Here is an 18,839-nt window from a genome sequence, read left to right on the forward strand (position 1 = left end):
GCATCTGGTGCAGTGGTAATTGCCATGTTATCTACTTCAATTGTCGGTGTAGTTGGTGGATATGTTTCCTTTTTATTTATTTACTGCAGGAAATTGACTTCTATTTTTGTTAAACAATGGAAAATCCAGGATGGAATGTAACAATATTTGAAAAGGAAAGTTGTTACCATGCAGTGGAGATGCTGAGTTGCAGATGGGAACAACAAAAAGACTGTCACAAATAAAGCTTTCGGCCAATAAGGCTTTTGTCAAAAATAGAACACACACACACACACACACACACACACACACACACACACACACACACACACACACACACACGACTGTATTCTCAGGCAACTGAAGCCACACTGGGAGCAGCAGCACCAGTTAATGGTGGGAGTGGTGACTGTGGGGTAAGGAGGAGGCTGGGGTCGGGAGGGAGAGGGATAGTAGGGTAGGGGTGGCAGACAGTGCCGTGCTGCTGGGGAGTGTGCAGGGACGAGGTGGAGAGAGAGTACGGTAGCTATGTGCAGTCAGGAGGTTAGATGGAGGGCAGGGGAGAGGTGGGGAGAGTAGGGCAGGGTTAGCAGAAAGGGAGAGAAGTAAAAAGACTGGGTGTGATAGTGGAATGAGGGCTGTGTAGTGCTGCAATGGGAACAGGGAAGGGGCTGGATGGGTGAGGACATTGACTAACGAAGGTTGAGGCCAGAAGGGTTATGGGAACGCAGGATATATTGCAGGGAAAGTTCCCACCTGTCCAATTCAGAAAAGCTGATTGTTGTGGGAAGGATCCATATGGTACGGGCTGTGAAGTAGTCATTGAAATGAAGGATGTCATGTTTGACAGCATGCTCTGCAACAGGGTGGTCCACTTGTTTCATGGCTGAACATGCTGCCAAACATGATATCCTTCATTTCAATGACTGCTTCACAGCCTATGCCATATGGATCGTATCCACCAACACCAGCTTTTCTGAATTGCGCAGATGGGAACTTTCCCTGCAATATATCCTACATTCCTGTAAACCTCCTGACCCCCAACCTTTGTTAGTCATTGTTGTCACCCATCAAGCCTCTTCTCTGTTCCCATTGCAGCACTTCACAGCCCTCATTCCACTATCACACCCAGTCTTTTTACTTCTTTCCTTTTCCAAACCCCCCACCCCCCCCTCCCCTCCCCAAATTTCTCTTGCCCTTTGTCGAACCTCTCGATTACACATAGCTGCCCTACCCTCTCTCCAACTCGTCCCTGCATATTCCCCAGCAGCACTGCACTGTCCACTGTCCCTACCCTACTATCCCTCCCCCTCCCCATCCCAGCCTCCTCCTTACCCCCACCCAGTCGCCATTTCCATCATGCACTGGTGCTGCTGCTCGCAGTGTGGCTTCAGTTGCCTGAGACTGCAGTCTTGTGTGTGTGTGTGTGTGTGTGTGTGTGTGTGTGTGTGTGTGTGTTTTTGTGTTTTTGGGGGGGGGGGGGGCTCTATTTTTGATGAAGGCCTTACTGGCCAAAGGCTTTATTTAGGTAGTCTTTTTGTAGTGCCTATCTGTGACTCAGCATCAGCATCTTTGCCATATAATATTTTTACTTCCATTTTGTGTTACGTTTGTACTGTTTTAGTTTTGTTATATGATTGTTGATTTCATTTCTTCATATTCTGGTGTTTTCTCTTCTCTTCTCTCCAGTATTCCTTCAGCCTTTCACAGTGGTGCTTCTTCCTCTCTTCAGTTCATTTTAAACCTCTTCTGTTTTCCTTCTTGCCTTGGAAACCTTCCTCCTGTAATACTTTCATTCTAAAACTGTCCCTGCCTTATTTTCTTGACTTCTTTTTCTAAAGGTATTTTAGGCTCTGTTTAGGTAATCTGTTGAACTCTGTTCTGTATAAATGACCAAAGAATTTGTCTCCTTTTTTGTTCTCACATGTTCCACGGGTTGTATACAGAATAGTGTTATGATGTGGATTTATGAGATATGTATATCTAAGAATGCATAATATGTTTGTTAGAGATCAGTTCAGATGTGTCTTTGTTAATTGTTCGCTATTTTTGCTGCCGTAGATACACCATGTCACTGGTAGCTTACGGTAGCAGTGATGAGAGTGGTGACGAAGATGAAAAGGACAATTCAGTGAAAACAAAAAATAACTCTGAATTTGAAAGCATTGATCATCCATCAGAAAATAATACAATCAGTTCTGTTGAAGTATCAGAAGAAACTGTCTTTGAGAAGAAGAAATTGAGTGAGTCAAATGAAATAAATGATGAGGCACCTGCATCGGGTTTATTTTCTTCATTACCTGCACCCAAGTCAAAAGCGTTAAAATATGAAGTGGACAACAAGTTAACTGAGACACCTGATCAAGATATACCAAGGAAACAACCAGTGAAAATTACTGTTCCGGCATTGTCTGAAGTAAGTTGTGGCTCACTTAATTTTTGTGGAATTCTAACCGAATATTCATAGATCATTGCTGCTTGCTTTAAATGTATTCTGTTCTGCTTCAAGAAAGCAAATAGTTGCATTTCCTAGTACATAAACTGTCAATTTAAATCGCAGTTGCAGTTCACTATCCACAATAAATGGAATGTATTTTTTATTCAAAGAAGAACTGACGGAACCTATTTGCTAGTAATGTATCTTGAATAAGTGCTATAATGGAATAAGTAGGTACGACGACTCATCATATTGAGGAGATATTTAGGAAATCAATATGACATGAACAAGAAGTTAAATATAGTATTAACACAGTGTCCATCATGTTTCCACATTGATCCACAGTTTCACTCAGAGACAGGCTCTAAATTTGCCGTCCATCCAGGAGAGTTCTCAGTAGTAAATTGTGAGACACACTTACAATCGTCATTAGTGAGAATTATTGTCAAGAGTGTGTGGCACGCACACTGCAGGATATGCTAAAGTGTGCACTCTCCAGGCGATATTCACCAGGCTGCTTACAGTCATCTGCAGAGCGTTCTCTACACAAGTTTGCTCAATGGAAAACTTGCCATCACTTTAGTGACAGAAATTTTTGCAACGGAGGGGGGGGGGGGGGGGGGAGGGGGCGAGGGGGGGGGGGGGGCATGGACTGAGCCATGGATAGCCTGGAGTGCCCATACGTTAATACAGTAACTGCAAGTTAATGATGCACAGAAATTTCAGACATTTTTGCCCTTTAATTGGCTGTGAAGTGCAATTCCTTATAGAGTTTGTAGGACCAGCAATCTTAAAAAAAAAATTGATATCAGTATGTGATTGAGTGGTGGTGACCTCAAGATTCTTTGCAACATGTATGACTAGTTAGTATTAAAGTAATTTCCTTTGCACTGAACAGAAAAATCTGATACATTACATTACATCACTCTCTCAGTCAACTAGTTTTTCTGGTAATTCATAAAGCTGCCTTTGGTACCTTTTATGCATTGCTGTATGTGCAGTTGATTGGACAACTGAACAAGTAGACCCCCCCTCCCCCTTATACCCTCCCCTCCTCCAGCTATTTACAGATCTCTTAAAGAAATATTATGAGATAGGAATGAACATAACTATGTAGAGGAGTATTATTCATTTTGTTTTCTAATTTTACAACAGCATAACTGAGAATCTGAACAGAAATGAAATCAAGTGATGACATAATCCAGTGCTCAAGTTTCATCTGTTTCAATGTAACCACGTGGCACTCTTGACATCTTTGTATGTATGCACTTTACCCCACTCTTTGACTTTTGTAAATGCAAAATTACCAAGCCCACTGATGTGTTAAATATTGACACTCGACGTGGACTGATGCAGAATTTTCTTGTCCGTCATTTTGAGACCCAACAAATCATTGAAGACGTACTAGTTCCTGTGAAATAGCTACAACACTAGAAGAAAGGGCGATCTCCACTATTCAGTGTTAAATCTGACTTTGGCTCAGGAAGAGATGAATTATGCTGCCACAAAAATGTTTGGTCATTTGCCAGCTAGCATTAAAAGTCTGACAGATAGCCAAACAACATTTAAAAACAAATTAAAAGAATTTTTGAATGACAACTCCTACTCAATGGATGAATTTCCAGATATAAAGTAGTAACTGGAAAAAAAAGTTATATTGTGTAAAGAAAACTTGTGTTAAACTGACACATTCCATATCATTATGAAATGTCGTATTCGTGATCTATGGAACAAGTATTAATGTAATATAATGTAAAACTAAAATCGTTTTATATCAAAATTTTGGCTAATATGGATCATGTGTGAATATGTTGTGCTGCCTTCAAGACGTGTGTGTGTATTGTAGCTTGTGTATACTGCCTTAATGTGCGTATTGTGCAATTTCTACCATCACAGCCATATTACTGCTTCGACCAGTTCAAGAAATTCACACAACATGTATGAGGGAGCAACATTGTGCAATAATTTTTTCCTTGACAGAATATTATTTGCTTTTACTTTCTCTTTCAGACCCAGATTATTTTACAAAGTATGTGTTCACCATCGGATTTATATTCAATTCTTTTTCAGCAATTATGTGTCAGTCCTTTACATCCAATACGACACTGGTTCTTAACAGCAGTGTTCCTTTGTATGTATGCAATGTATATTTCCTCTTCAGACAACATTCACAAACATTTCAGACTTCAAATCAAATAATTTACCCACACAAAAAGCACACGTGGTGTAGTAGTACACACCTTGCCTTCATTAACAGTTGGCATCTTTAGTTTAAAGGACATATATGTTTCAGCTGTAACAGTAGTTGATGATGTCATTCAAGGACTTGTATTTGCACATTCCTAGTCAATTTCAGAGGCTCCATCTCGGTTCACAAACAGTGGCCTGTAGATATTCCACACCACTTATACTTATGTGTTAGTTGTGCTTAATATATGGCAACAGACTTCCGACTGGATTTGACCAGTACCAAATTCAAATGTATATTCACTTAGACGATTTTATGACAGCTGGTATGTCTAATTTATAAAGACTGTACCAAGGATTTGACCCTTGCACTATTATTTGTGCTGACAGCCTGTTTTGTTTAGTGTAAATAGGTTTTCTATGGTTATTGTGGCACATGAGTTACAATTTTTCCATTTGGCACAATGCATTGCTTTGTCCATGTCGTTGGTAGAAACTATTACTGGCTATCGTCTGGTTACTTCACTGAGGGAAAATCAGCACTATAATGTAACTTTTGCCACATCCTCTATTACCATTACTGTCTGCTGCATATTGTTTTGTCAATTTAGTGTTTACTCAATCCTCCATGTGTATTTCACCAAGGATTTTATGTTACTGCACTGAAAGGCAAAAGAGAGGGGGGATTAAATTAACTTAAAAGAATGTGCACCACAGGAATGAAGATTTCCGTGCCCTGTAGCTAAATTGGGAATGAAAAGAGAGAAAGAACTTACAGATAGGATTCTAATCTTACTGTTATGTTTGTTTCAACTTAAGATCATAAGCTTATGCATTTCTTTATTTTTATTTATTGCCTTCAATTTGCACACCCAGCTGCTTTTCACTGGTTAACTCTGAAGAAGGAAAACTTGGTTCTACTTATTTCTGTGTTTTATTGCTACCCATTTAGTAATTTTTGATGGCTAAATTCATGTTTTGGCAGAACAGAGGGCGCACACCACTTATTCTATAACTGGTGTGTGTTGTGACTGAAAGAAGCAGCAAGAATTTATCATAATGGTATTCACAATCTCCTTTACATGAAACCATCCACTTTAATTTACCACATAATTTAAATGCTTCATTATTTATTCCTCAGAAATGCTATGTGGTGTACAAAGTGATCTGAATTGCTGCAGTTGGATGCACATTTTAAAACACACCACAATTTGTTTTAGAATTGATACAGACATTTGATACTCAAATATAAAATGCTGAAAAATGTTCATAGTAAATGTCATTTCTTACTTTCTTCTATATATTAAATGATAGTACCCCTGGTTCTAAACTGTCATATCCCTATTACCTTTACTTCATGCGTGATAGCTGGGTTGGATCTGGTGAATAGAAGAGTTATTGACAATATTAATTTTGTAACTAGATAATAAGATTGAATAACTGCATCAAGTTAGGGAAAAAATAAATTTGTGGCTAAACTTGACTAACTGAAGTGAGCAGTTGATAGGACATATCCTGAGGTAACAAGTAATCATCAATTTGGTAATGGAAGAAGTGTGGGGAATAAAAATTGTAGGATGATACCAAGACTTGAATGCAGCAAGCAGGTTCAAATAGATGTATGTTGTAATAATCATGCAAAGATGAAGAGGCTTGGACAAGATAGAATAGTGTGTAGAGCTACATCAAACCAATCTTTGGACTAAAGACTACAGCAGCAGCAACAACCAGCGATACATCTTTTAATATCAATAACCGAAAGATGTATAGGGATGACAGGATATATACTTTTTCTGTCACATGCTTGCTGCTGTGTGAATTCGGATTGTACATTGGATCTTAGTGGCTGATAGTGTTTAATTTTGATGCCTTTGAGACGTAACTTTGATAAAGGTTCAGTTTTGAAAATAATATGCTAGTGACATTCAAGTTTATTAGCAAAGAAAAACCATAAATGTGTATTGTAAATTGTTCAATGCCTAACAAAATTTGTATGTATTTGTACAATTTTCTGCTGTTTAATTAAAATTTTTGTGTGCTAGATGGAGAAAACACATTTTTTGTTAATGTTTCCCTGATAATTTATTTGGCACACAATGAAACCAAAGGGTCTTGGTCACAAATTAATTTATTGACGTGTGATGCGTTTTGATACATCATCAGATATAGCTGTGGTGAAAATAAAGAAGTACAATATAAAAAGAAGCCTTCGGAAAATATATGCGCTGTGGAGAACAGTTTCCATCAATGCTTCCACTGAAGTACAAAAACAAGCCACACAAAAGTGGGCACATAAGGTGCTGAAAACATAGCTCTCATAAATGTGGAGCCAGAAGCCAAATTAACTGTACATCAAGAAAGGAGTGTGCTAAGGAAAAAAAAAAAGATGCTGTCAACAGATGGCATTAGCAACAACACAGACAACAGGTGGTTGTCAATGAATGTTCCTACTAGGATACCATAGGAAGAACATATTGTTTATGTTCTATGTGAACTTGAAAGCCATGGACAAACCACCAGGTGTAAAACTATAAAAATGTCAATTAGTAATGTACAAATTGAAAAATTGAAGATAAATAAATGTAACAAAATATACAGATTTCATATGGAATGTCAGCTGCTAATAATTACAATTTGGCAGCTGGCTCCGCATATATGAGACCTCTATTTTCAGGAACTTACGTGCACACTTTTGTGTGGCTTGTTTTCTTACTTCATTGTAAGTACTGGTGAAAACTGCTGTCCACAGTGCATATGTTTCCCAGAGGCAATTTTGTATTTCTTTGTTTTTACCACATATATGAACAGTTTCAGCGACTGAGGTCAGCTTCAGATGGCAGTGTTAATCTGGAGGTGGGCTAAGACTAGTCTGAAACCGGTCATTTTAAATAAGATAACCATTGCTATCGAGATTGTTTTTCCATCAATTTTATATATACAGGGTGAGTCACCTAACGTTACTGTTGGATGTATTTCGTAAACCACATCAAGTACTGACAACCGATTCCACAGACCGAACGTGAGGAGACGGGCTAGTGTAATTGTTTAATACAAACCATACAAAAATGCACGGAAGTATGTTTTTTAACACAAACCTACATTTTTTTAAAAATGGAACCACGTTAGTTTTGTTAGCACATCTGAACATATAAACAAATACGTAATCAGTGCCGTTTGTTGCATTGTCAAATGTTAATTACATCCGGAGATATTGTAACCTAAAGTTGACGCTTGAAACCTCTGACGTTCAGTTGCGTGTTGTAACAAACACGGGCCACGGTCAGCGAGCAGCATCTGCAGGGACATGTTTACGATGACGACCGTGTTTACAAGTGTGGCTGTAGTGCACTATTGTGGTTTGGTCTAGCTGTCGCAGTGTCCGCATGTAGTGCTTGCTGCTATTGTTATTCTGCATTTGTCTCCGCACGCAGACCAACTGTAGTACACCGTGTTACCAGACGTCTGTGATAGTGTAGTGTTGTAGGAACTGTGACCATGGTGTATTCGAACTCTGAAAAGGCGGAGATGATACTCATCTATGGCGAGTGTCGACGAAATGCAGCTGAAGCCTGCAGGGTGTATGCAGAACGGTACCCGGACAGAGAGCATCCAACGTGCCGCACATTGCAAAACGTCTACCGCCAACTGTGTGCAACAGGTATGGTCGTAGGACGCAAACGGGTCCGTAACAGGCCCATCACAGGAGAAGCGGGTGCAGTTGGTGTGTTAGCTGCTGTTGCCATGAACCCACACATGAGTACACGGGACATTGCGAGAGCCGGTGTACTGAGTCAAAGTAGTGTTATGAGCACACTGCATCGTCACCGCTTTCACCCGTTTCATGTGTCGCTACGTTAGCAATTACATGGTGATGACTTTAATCATCAAGTGCAATTCTATCAATGGGCTTTAACAGAGAATGCGTTGCAGTTCTACCTGTTTACCAATGAAGCGGGTTTCACAAACCACGGGGCAGTGAATCTACGGAACATGCATTACTGGTCCGTGGACAGGTAGAGCGACAGCGACCGTGGACTGTAAGTGTATGGTGCGGAATCATTGGCGACCACCTCATTGGTCCTCACTTCATTGCAGGGGCCCAAACAGCTGCAACATATATCACGTTTTTACAGAATGATCTGCCAACGTTGCTCGAAAATGTCCCACTGGAAACACGTCGACGTATGTGGTGCACCTGCACATTCCGCAATTAACACTAGGCTGACCCTTGACAGGATGTTCGACGGGCGTTTCATAGGACGTGGAGGACGCATAAATTGGTCAGCCCGTTCTCCTGATCTTACACCTCTGGACTTCTTTCTGTGGGGTACGTTAAGGGAGAATGTGTACCGTGATGTGCCTACAACCCCAGAGGATATGAAACAACATATTGTGGCAGCCTGCGGCGACATTACACCAGATGTACTGCGGTGTGTACAACATTCATTACGCCAGAGATTGCAATTGTGTGCAGCAAATGATGGCCACCACATTGAACATCTATTGACCTGACATGTCGGGACACACACTATGCCACTCCGTAATTGAAAACAGAAACCATGTGTGTACGTGTACCTCACCCCTCATGGTACTGTACATGTGCGTCAGTGAAAAAGACCAATAAAAAGGTGTTAGCATGTGGACGTAATGTGCTGTTCCAGTCTCTTCTGTACCTAAGGTCCATCACCGTTCCCTTTGGATCCCTACGTAATTCGGTGCTCTCCGATTCACACGATCGAACAACGGAGGAGTGGTACTCAAGCGTCAACTTTAGGTTACAATATCTCCGGATGTAATTAACATTTTACAATGCAACAAACGGCACTGATTATGTATTTGTTTATATGTTCAGATGTGCTAACAAAACTAACGGGGTTCCATTTAAAAAAATGTAGGTTTGTGTTAAAAAACATACTTCCGTGCATTTTTTTATGGTTTGTATTAACCAATTACACTAGCCCCTCTCCTCACGTTCGGTCTCTGGAATCGATTCGTCAGTATTTGATGTGGTTTACAAAATATATCCAACTCACCCTGTATATGTCTGATGATGATGATGATGATGATGATGATGAGTCAAAACACATAAATAAGTAAATAAATAAATAATATAATAGAGGGAAACAATCCACGTGGGGAAAATCTATCAAAAAACAAAGATGATGTGACTTACCAAACGAAAGCGCTGGCAGGTCGAAAGACACACAAACAAACACAAACATACACACAAAATTCAAGCTTTCGCATCAAACTGTTGTCTCATCAGGAAAGAGGGAAGGAGAGGGAAAGACGAAAGGATGTGGGTTTTAAGGGAGAGGGTAAGGAGTCATTCCAATCCCGGGAGCGGAAAGACTTACCTTAGGGGGAAAAAGGACGGACTCCTTACCCTCTCCCTGAAAACCCACATCCTTTCGTCTTTCCCTCTCCTTCCCTCTTTCCTGATGAGGCAACAGTTTGATGCGAAAGCTTGAATTTTGTGTGTATGTTTGTGTTTGTTTGTGTGTCTTTCGACCTGCCAGCGCTTTCGTTTGGTAAGTCACATCATCTTTGTTTTTTGATAAATAAATAAATTTATTTATGATCATTCATGTGTGCCAATGCTGAATGGTCATCTGCCTCATAGATGGAAGCATTTCTCTATCAAGTGAAGACTATTTATTTTATTACTTAAGCTTAATATAATATTATCATTACTTATATAGGTTTCTAAAAATGCTGCTACACTTCACTTTATACTTTATTTACATCTTCTGTGAGCAGGAGGATCTGTCATGTTTATTTCTAGTAAATGTATAAGGGGGGCCAAGATAAATTAAATAGACTAAATTTTACACAGTGAAAAAGAAACATTTTTATTTAAACACACCTTAATGCATTTTTTATTATTATTTCAGTTTAAAGATGATGAAAATGAGGAACCAGTGACGAAAAAACTGAAACCATCATCGGTAGGTATTTATTATAAGCAACTATTAAAAAATGTATAACTATTGTTTTCAAAAGCAATCACAAAGTTATTGCATACAATCGGTGTCAAACAACTTTACTACTTCAGAATTATTAATAAGAGGCAGTTTGACTTTCAGAAGAATGTTTAATCTGAATAGGCATTTGTGAATGACATCTTAGAGTGCCAAAAGAAGAACTGTTTGCGAACAGGTGTATTTTGTCATCTTACTAGCTTTTAGTTGTATTGATAACAATCTGCTGTTTGAGAAAGCCCAGCATTATGGTATCAGTGACTCAGGAAACCTTCTAAAATCCTACATCACCAGCAAGAAGCAGAGAGCAATTTTATAGGTAGTGGACTGAAAATTGATGCCTGAAATTGACGAGATATCCATCATGGAGCCTCTCTGAATTTTGTCTGAGTCCTCTTTTGTTTCTGATTTACACTAAGTACTTGCTTGTAGCTGCGAACAATGAATGTAAATGTTGAAATTAACCATGTTTGCAAATGACACCAGCATGGTGACCTCAAATTTGTCAACTATAGACATGAGTAAACACTTTTTTAGAACCTCATCTAGTATAGTGTAACTTCCTTTCAGTCACCTGCCTCATAGTTAGAAGCGTTTCTCTAAGTGAAGATTATTTATGCTCAATATAATATTATCGTTACTTATATTGGTTTCTAAAAATGTTGCTATGCTTCACTTTATACTTTATTTACATCTTCTGTAAATAGTTTATAGAGTTTGGCTCTAGCCAGATAAATTTACAATCACATACAGTAATGAAATTTAAGGAGGTTGCTTAATACTAAGTTTGTGGCTCTTCTTGTAGACTGTAAACTAAACTCAGCTTATCATGTACCTACACAGTGAAGAGCTTCAGCTCTGTTGCTTTTGTTTGAAGAACACTCTCTCCCAGTGGGGACCAGAAAGTAATTGAGACAACCTATTTTGCATATTTATGTATTTTTTGTAACTAATTTTATGAGGGAACTCTTTGTTTAAAAAAAAAATCGTCTTCCAGGAAAACTGAGTAGAAACAGCTGCAGAGTCACTCCAAGAAACTATCGCCACAAATTTTGAAGGTAGTTTTGCGATGACTCTAGCTCTCGAAGAATCCTCTTGAATTCCTGAAACGTTCAGATCTTCTAAAAGTCAATTTAACTTAATTATTTGCTTGATGTGATGCTCATTGTAGAGCCCCAAGTTTTCTTATTGCCAGCACTTTGTAATAAGGATAAAAAGCTTGGTCCATTTACTCCTCACTACAATAAATAACAACCAAATACAAATATACAAGGTGTACTTCAGTAGACACTGAACACATCATCAACAGACATTTGTTTCCAAATACAACCCTAAGGACGTTACCAAATTCATTAGATCACTAGGGGATGATCGTATAAATGTCACTGACAGAAGATCAATTTCAGTCTTGGTTAAAAAAATGAACACAGTTCACAAATTCACTTCGTTGTACAATAAGGAACATGAATCAACAGAAGGAGGTTCATTGTTGGTCTAAATTAGCACAGGGTACACTGGGCAACACCACTAAATCAGCTATCAAGACGATCATTGCACTTTGATCACAGTTATTAATCATGCATCGTAGATACATGGAATTTATTATTGAATGTTTTCTGTTGTAAAGATGATGTCAACCAAGAAGCTATACCACAGCCAAGAAACAAAGAAATTTTCAGATAGCCATAAAGCAAATGAAAAGACACAATATAGTTCTGAGGGGTTAAGCCTCGTGAATACAAATCTCTGCCCACCACAGTGGCCCAAAACACTAGGGCAACAACAAGTGCGACACACAGACAGTGTATTGCAAAATGTAGTATTGTCATAATTGTAACCAATATCCTAGAAAATACATTGTTCAGCAGCTGATTCACAAGCACCTGGTATTGGCTGTTACGTGGTGCAGCCGATTTGACTGCAAACACAAACTGTAGATGACCATGGCACTGCTTAAGACTTTCATAAGTTTGCTGAGTGTGATTAAAACATACATATACAATTCATCGGCAATAGATTTAGGGAGCTTTCTGCATGGATGGTAGTTTCCATAGTTCACAGGTTTTGAAGCCTTTCTTATTCTTTCCTAAAGAAACAATCAGTGCAGCGAGAAACATAGATATAAATGTTTATTGTTGTTTAAGTATAGCTATCATCAACTCAAAGGTTTGCTTAACCACCACATTGATTTGCTGAACAAGGTCCTTTCGTAGGTGGTATACCCTTGCCTCCTCAAGGAGTCTGAACAGACTTACCCATCCCCATGTGCGGGAACCAACAGTTCAACACAGGCTCTGAACCATGATGCATCTTGGCAGAAATGAATGAAGTGATAACCAAACGCAGGACCTCTTGAATCAGAGCCACTGGGAGAAAAAACAATGTAGAAATTGGTCAACAAAGATGTCTTGGGTAATTAACTTATGTGTGCTTACTATTTTTGTTCAACAGAGCATATGTGGTTGTCATACCTATTAAGTAATTTAAAATTTAATATGAAACTGTGAAGTTACTTCTATTGTGTGTATGTATGGGGGAGGGGGGGGGGAGGGTGTGCACGCACGAACGCCTTGATACAGATGTGTATGCTCTACTCTAAAATTTAAATTTCCACTTATAATGAGTTCTACTCTACTTTTGTAAATGATGAAAGTCTATGTGAATGCAGCTTGCCGCTAACTTGGTGTAATGTTTTGTCTGTACAGAAGTGTATCTGTCGCCTTTATCGCTCTTTCCCTCTCACACATAAATCGGTACAATAAAGTCAGGGCTTCGTGTTTTCTAGTTAGGCTGATCCGTGAAAAGACAGAGAAACAATTATGCTAATGGAGGATTCTCTCACTCTCTCTCTCTCTCTCTCTCTCTCTCTCTCTGTCCTTTATCTGTGTACAGTTTAAATATATTACTTACGTGAAATCAGCCTAGTAGAATCTCTGGTGGAGCCCTTCGTCTTAATATTCAGCGGCTGGCTTGCTAGAAAAGATCTTTACATTTGTTATTATTATTAAGCGCTGCATTCAGTTGGGAAAATCGATCGTTTGAACAATTCGTTCAGTTTACGACAGATCTAAAATTTCAGATGTGGTCTAAGCCTTTTTGGACGATTTCAAAAAACTCAGAGATTGCAGGCTCTCTTCGTCACAGCTGAAACTTCCCAATTAATTACAGGGCCCAGACAATCATCAATGGTTCAGACAGAGAACTCATTCGTCATTCACTCTAGAATAAAATGGTCACAAACCTTATTTCTGAGGAAAATTGTATATTGAATCCATTTCTGTACATGTTCCGTTTTCTGTTGGTTCCAAGTCTCATGTAATTTTCTTTTACAGGTTTTTCTTTCTCTTTATCTATCACGCTAGCGGCACAAACTTTCCTAGCTCGCTTTAGCGTGAAGAAGAGTAAATAAATCTCCTTTAGCAATCCGACAATCTTCCAACCGATACTTCCGAAGCTGTTCCTCTCTCTCTCTCTCTATAATAACCATGGAGCATACATTTCTGTACCTCTGTTGTTCCAAAGAATAAACGTACTAGAAAAATACCTTGGCGTCGACGAGCTGTCGGCGCATATATTACTAGAAAATCTGATCAGATACTTTTCAAACGTAAATACATGTGGATGATTTGGTTGACCATTATTAATTATTGCGTGGTAGAGGGTAATTTTCCGTGGGGAGATTACAATGCCCCTCGCAGCGAGCGAAGTTTGTGAGCTCAATTTTGATTCACCGAACACACTTCGCGAGCTATCTATTAGCGTGGATAACCCAGAAGTGATGATTGTCAGTCCTCCGACTGAAAAAGAATATTATATTTGAGACAGACGAAGAAAAGAAATGTTGAAGACAGAAGAAATGAAGAGACCGGTACCACGGCTGTATTGCTTTTACGTGCATCTAGGTGTTATATTTGCTGTGCAGAACCAAGGAAGATGATCTTTCATGAACTGATGTCAGGGTCTACCCATTCGGGAACTTTCTTAAGCAGGGAAACCTTGGAAAACCTCTTAAGCCTAGACCCCCAGCCTACGGTACATAGAAGATAGGAAAGCCTATAGAAGAAAAAAAATATAATTTTGAAATAGATCTCTAAAGGAAAGACAGGGATCAATTTGTATCACGATTTGGAGAAGAGTGGTTTGTGCCTCTAGCAAAAAAAACGTTTTACTATAAATAACGTGAATTCTCGTTTTACAATCTTGCTCCTGGTACAATATCTTGCGGTGCTAAACTCCCCCGGGTCTTGCATGTCCCCGACGTCCACATTTGTAGTCGGTCTTCTACGCGGCCCCCTCTGTAGTTGATCTTCTACGCGGCCCACAATGGGAAGAGTAGAAGGAACAGGGATACTCGAATTCACATGCAACATTCATTCCAAAAGAATTAGCAATGACCAAAAGGAAAACTCTTCCTGTAAGAGAACTGATTAGGTTGCACCGTCCAAGGTTCTCCTTTTTGAAAGCAAAATCCTTATGGCTTCATGGATCCTTTTTGTTACAACGTACTTCAAGGAATTCAACCATTAACTAATGATGTTGCCAAAAGCATCATCCGATTTACTCCCTTTTGAATACTCCTTTTGACTTTGCCTCCCCACTTGTGCTTATAAGTCCAAAAGTTCTAACACATTTTCTATCACTGATTTGTTCTTCGTAATTTAAAGGATTCATGTAACTTACTATAGATTTTGGATTCAAATCATCGAATAATGGAAAGTGTAGTTCATTTTATACCAAGACATCATCCATATTTCCTTGATAAGTCATATAATTTAGCTATACTCAAAACTTTTTATTCTAAATACATATATTTCTTCGCTTGAGTGCTGAAATGTAAAAGTTATTAGCATTGGGGAATGCGGATTCGCTTCTTTCAATTACTCTCTGATTCATACGGTGTTCATCCATGCTCATATATGGAAAGGGGTTTTTCACACAAAATTCCCAAACGAACACGAACCATTAAATTACTACTGAATCTATGAATATTACTTTCTTTAATCATTCATTAATAAATTACAAACTCTTAACTTCTAATTATAACACCTATTCCTTTTAGAGTTCAACACGAATCAGTTTATCCTCGCGTTTGGTGCGAGTCTCTTACAAAGCATATCTGTATCGTCTATATCGATTTTAATTCTCGCGCCGACGTCAACTGTTTTGCGCGGGAAATTATCTTTGCGGCGTTAACCGTCACTCACGATTCACTACCACAACACATCCCTTCACACGTTTACACATGTAAGCGTTCACATGAGATTATATATGAATATTCACTCGGAACCTCTTTTGATTATTCCGCGTCATTTGCGGGAAACATTTCATTCTTCTTGAAGGTCAGTTAGATCCTTAATCATTCTTGATGACATTAGCAATGCTAAAGTTCTATGTTCACCCAAACCACAGGTGAAGCCTATCTCCACTATCTTCTTTACAACACTCGATAATAATAGTTAGTCACTATTTCTATACTCTATGTCACTGATTAACTATTTTAATTTAAAGGTTTCTATCACTACACACACAGTTTATTGTTATGTTTTTTACGAGCGTTCATTTCTGTCACTCGGAACACCATTCCTCCCTATCTTCTAATCTTCATTATACTTTTTTAAGTCGTTATGAGAAAATAACCCTTTTATTTTGTTCGATCCCGGGTATGCTAACAGATAAGCCCCCGGATTCGGAATTTGTAGGATAATGTATGGTCCAGTATATAGTAACTCCCATTTCTTTATACTTTTCTTTATTACGGATGATTTGGTATGTCGTTTAACTAATACCTTCTCTCCGACATGGTATGTCTGTACCCTTTTGATTAATTTGTCATATCGTTGTTTTCTTTGATCAGCCTTTTTCGTCATATTTATGATAGCTTGTCTTATTTTTTCTTCCCAAGGTATCTCAGTTTCCTGAGTTTTGGGGATATGGTCAGTCCAGAAGTTTTCCTCTTTTGCTCCGAACATCAATTCACAAGGTGTATATCCAGTTGAGGAGTGGGGCATGTTATTGTATATCTGCTCAAACTCTTCCACATAATTTGCCCACGCAGTTTGCTTATTATGGCAATACGTCCTCATAAATCGATTGAATTCTCTAAAAATCCTCTCAACCAAATTGCCTTGTGGGTGGTAAAATGATGTTAGTATATGTTTCACACCGACTTGAGACAAAGTCTGCTTCCATTGGAGTCCCGTGAATATTTTAGCATTGTCTGTTATGATCGCCGTAGGTGTACCAACATGTGGAAGATAATCCCTTATCAATCTTAATACAATTACTTTGGCTGTAGCCGCCTTTATCGGGTATAGCTTTACATATTTCGTACACACATCGAGAAATGCCAACACATATTTAACACCACCTCTTGACGTCGGTAACGGTCTACATCTACATCTACATCTATACTCCGCGAGCCACCTTACGGTGTGTGGCGGAGGGTACTTATTGTACCACTATCTGATCCCCCCTTCCCTGTTCCATTCACGAATTGTGCGTGGGAAGAACGACTGCTTGTAAGTCTCCGTATTTGCTCTAATTTCTCGGATCTTTTCGTTGTGATCATTACGCGAGATATATGTGGGCGGTAGTAATATGTTGCCCATCTCTTCCCGGAATGTGCTCTCTTGTAATTTCGATAATAAACCTCTCCGTATTGCGTAACGCCTTTCTTGAAGTGTCCGCCACTGGAGCTTGTTCAGCATCTCCGTAATGCTCTCGCGCTGACTAAATGTCCCCATGACGAATCGCGCTGCTTTTCGCTGGATCATGTCTATCTCTTCTATTAATCCAACCTGGTAAGGGTCCCATACTGATGAGCAATACTCAAGAATCGGACGAACAAGCGTTTTGTAAGCTACTTCTTTCGTCGATGAGTCACATTTTTTTAGAATTCTTCCTATGAATCTCAACCTGGCGCCTGCTTTTCCCACTATTTGTTTTATGTGATCATTCCACTTCAGATCGCTCCGGATAGTAACTCCTAAGTATTTTACGGTCGTTACCGCTTCCAATGATTTACCACCTATGGCATAATCGTACTGGAATGGATTTCTGCCCCTATGTATGCGCATTATATTACATTTAACTACGTTTAGGGAAAGCTGCCAGCTGTCGCACCATGCATTAATCCTCTGCAGGTCCTCCTGGAGTACGTACGAGTCTTCTGATGTTGCTACTTTCTTGTAGACAACCGTGTCATCTGCAAATAGCCTCACGGAGCTACCGATGTTGTCAACTAAGTCATTTATGTATATTGTAAACAATAAAGGTCCTATCACGCTTCCCTGCGGTACTCCCGAAATTACCTCTACATCTGCAGATTTTGAACCGTTAAGAATGACATGTTGTGTTCTTTCTTCTAGGAAATCCTGAATCCAGTCACAAACCTGGTCCGATATTCCGTAAGCTCGTATTTTTTTCACTAAACGTAAGTGCGGAACCGTATCAAATGCCTTCCTGAAGTCCAGGAATACGGCATCAATCTGCTCGCCAGTGTCTACGGCACTGTGAATTTCTTGGGCAAATAGGGCGAGCTGAGTTTCACATGATCTCTGTTTGCGGAATCCATGTTGGTTATGATGAAGGAGATTTGTATTATCTAAGAACGTCATATGTGATTTGAGACTTTCTCGGCGTATTCCATTCGTGAAATCTTCTCGGGTGATCAGCCGAGTAAAGGCGTCGTCTTCTCGCAACGTTTCGAAGGGTTTCGTACCCATCATCTTCAAGCGAAGTGTCGAGATGCTGTGTTGCGCGGTCCTATAAAGGCTCCTGGACCAGTGACTGATTCTGGGCGCCGACCAATCAGGTACCTGCGGAATCGGCCGCCGCGCCAGTGGTGGAGGGTTCGCGGCGCGGACCGGGCGTCGAGTCCCTGCCGGTTCCTAATACGTCTGTGGCCGCTACCGTCTTCGTGCCGGAGCGTTCTCTTCTAATTTTAGTTATTGCGGGATTCCAAGCTGTACTAAGTTGGAAACCAGTGTCTCGATTGATCAGGTTGCTATTCAACCGAATTTCTACAGCCTCTTTGAAAACTGAATCCCAAAATCCTTTAGCGTCACACAGCTTCTTCGTACCCTCAAAGAGGAAGGTGTGTCCTTTGTTAAGGCTATGTTCCGCTACCGCCGATTTTTCTGTCTGACCAAGGCGTACATTTCTAATGTGTTCCGAGCGCCTCTGCGTGATGCAGCGCTGCGTTTGTCCGATGTATTTCGTACCACATTCACATTCAATACTGTATACGCCCGGAG

The 18,839-nt window shown here is 39.6% G+C and overlaps 1 protein-coding gene across 2 annotated transcripts in view; it reads left to right on the forward strand.

The window, feature by feature from the left end:
- Positions 1–18,839, forward strand: part of LOC124616094 (proline-rich protein PRCC) — a 106,070-nt gene that overhangs the window by 10,723 nt on the left and 76,508 nt on the right. For both annotated transcript variants that reach the window (XM_047144348.1, XM_047144350.1), the window contains exons 2-3: positions 2,041–2,395; positions 10,498–10,551. In XM_047144348.1, the coding sequence (XP_047000304.1) occupies positions 2,048–2,395; positions 10,498–10,551 (402 nt within the window). In that variant the 5' untranslated portion in view covers positions 2,041–2,047. The remainder of the gene's footprint in view (positions 1–2,040; positions 2,396–10,497; positions 10,552–18,839) is intronic.

Source organism: Schistocerca americana, chromosome 5 (genome assembly GCF_021461395.2).
Source record: "Schistocerca americana isolate TAMUIC-IGC-003095 chromosome 5, iqSchAmer2.1, whole genome shotgun sequence".
Classification (NCBI taxonomy): domain Eukaryota; kingdom Metazoa; phylum Arthropoda; class Insecta; order Orthoptera; family Acrididae; genus Schistocerca; species Schistocerca americana.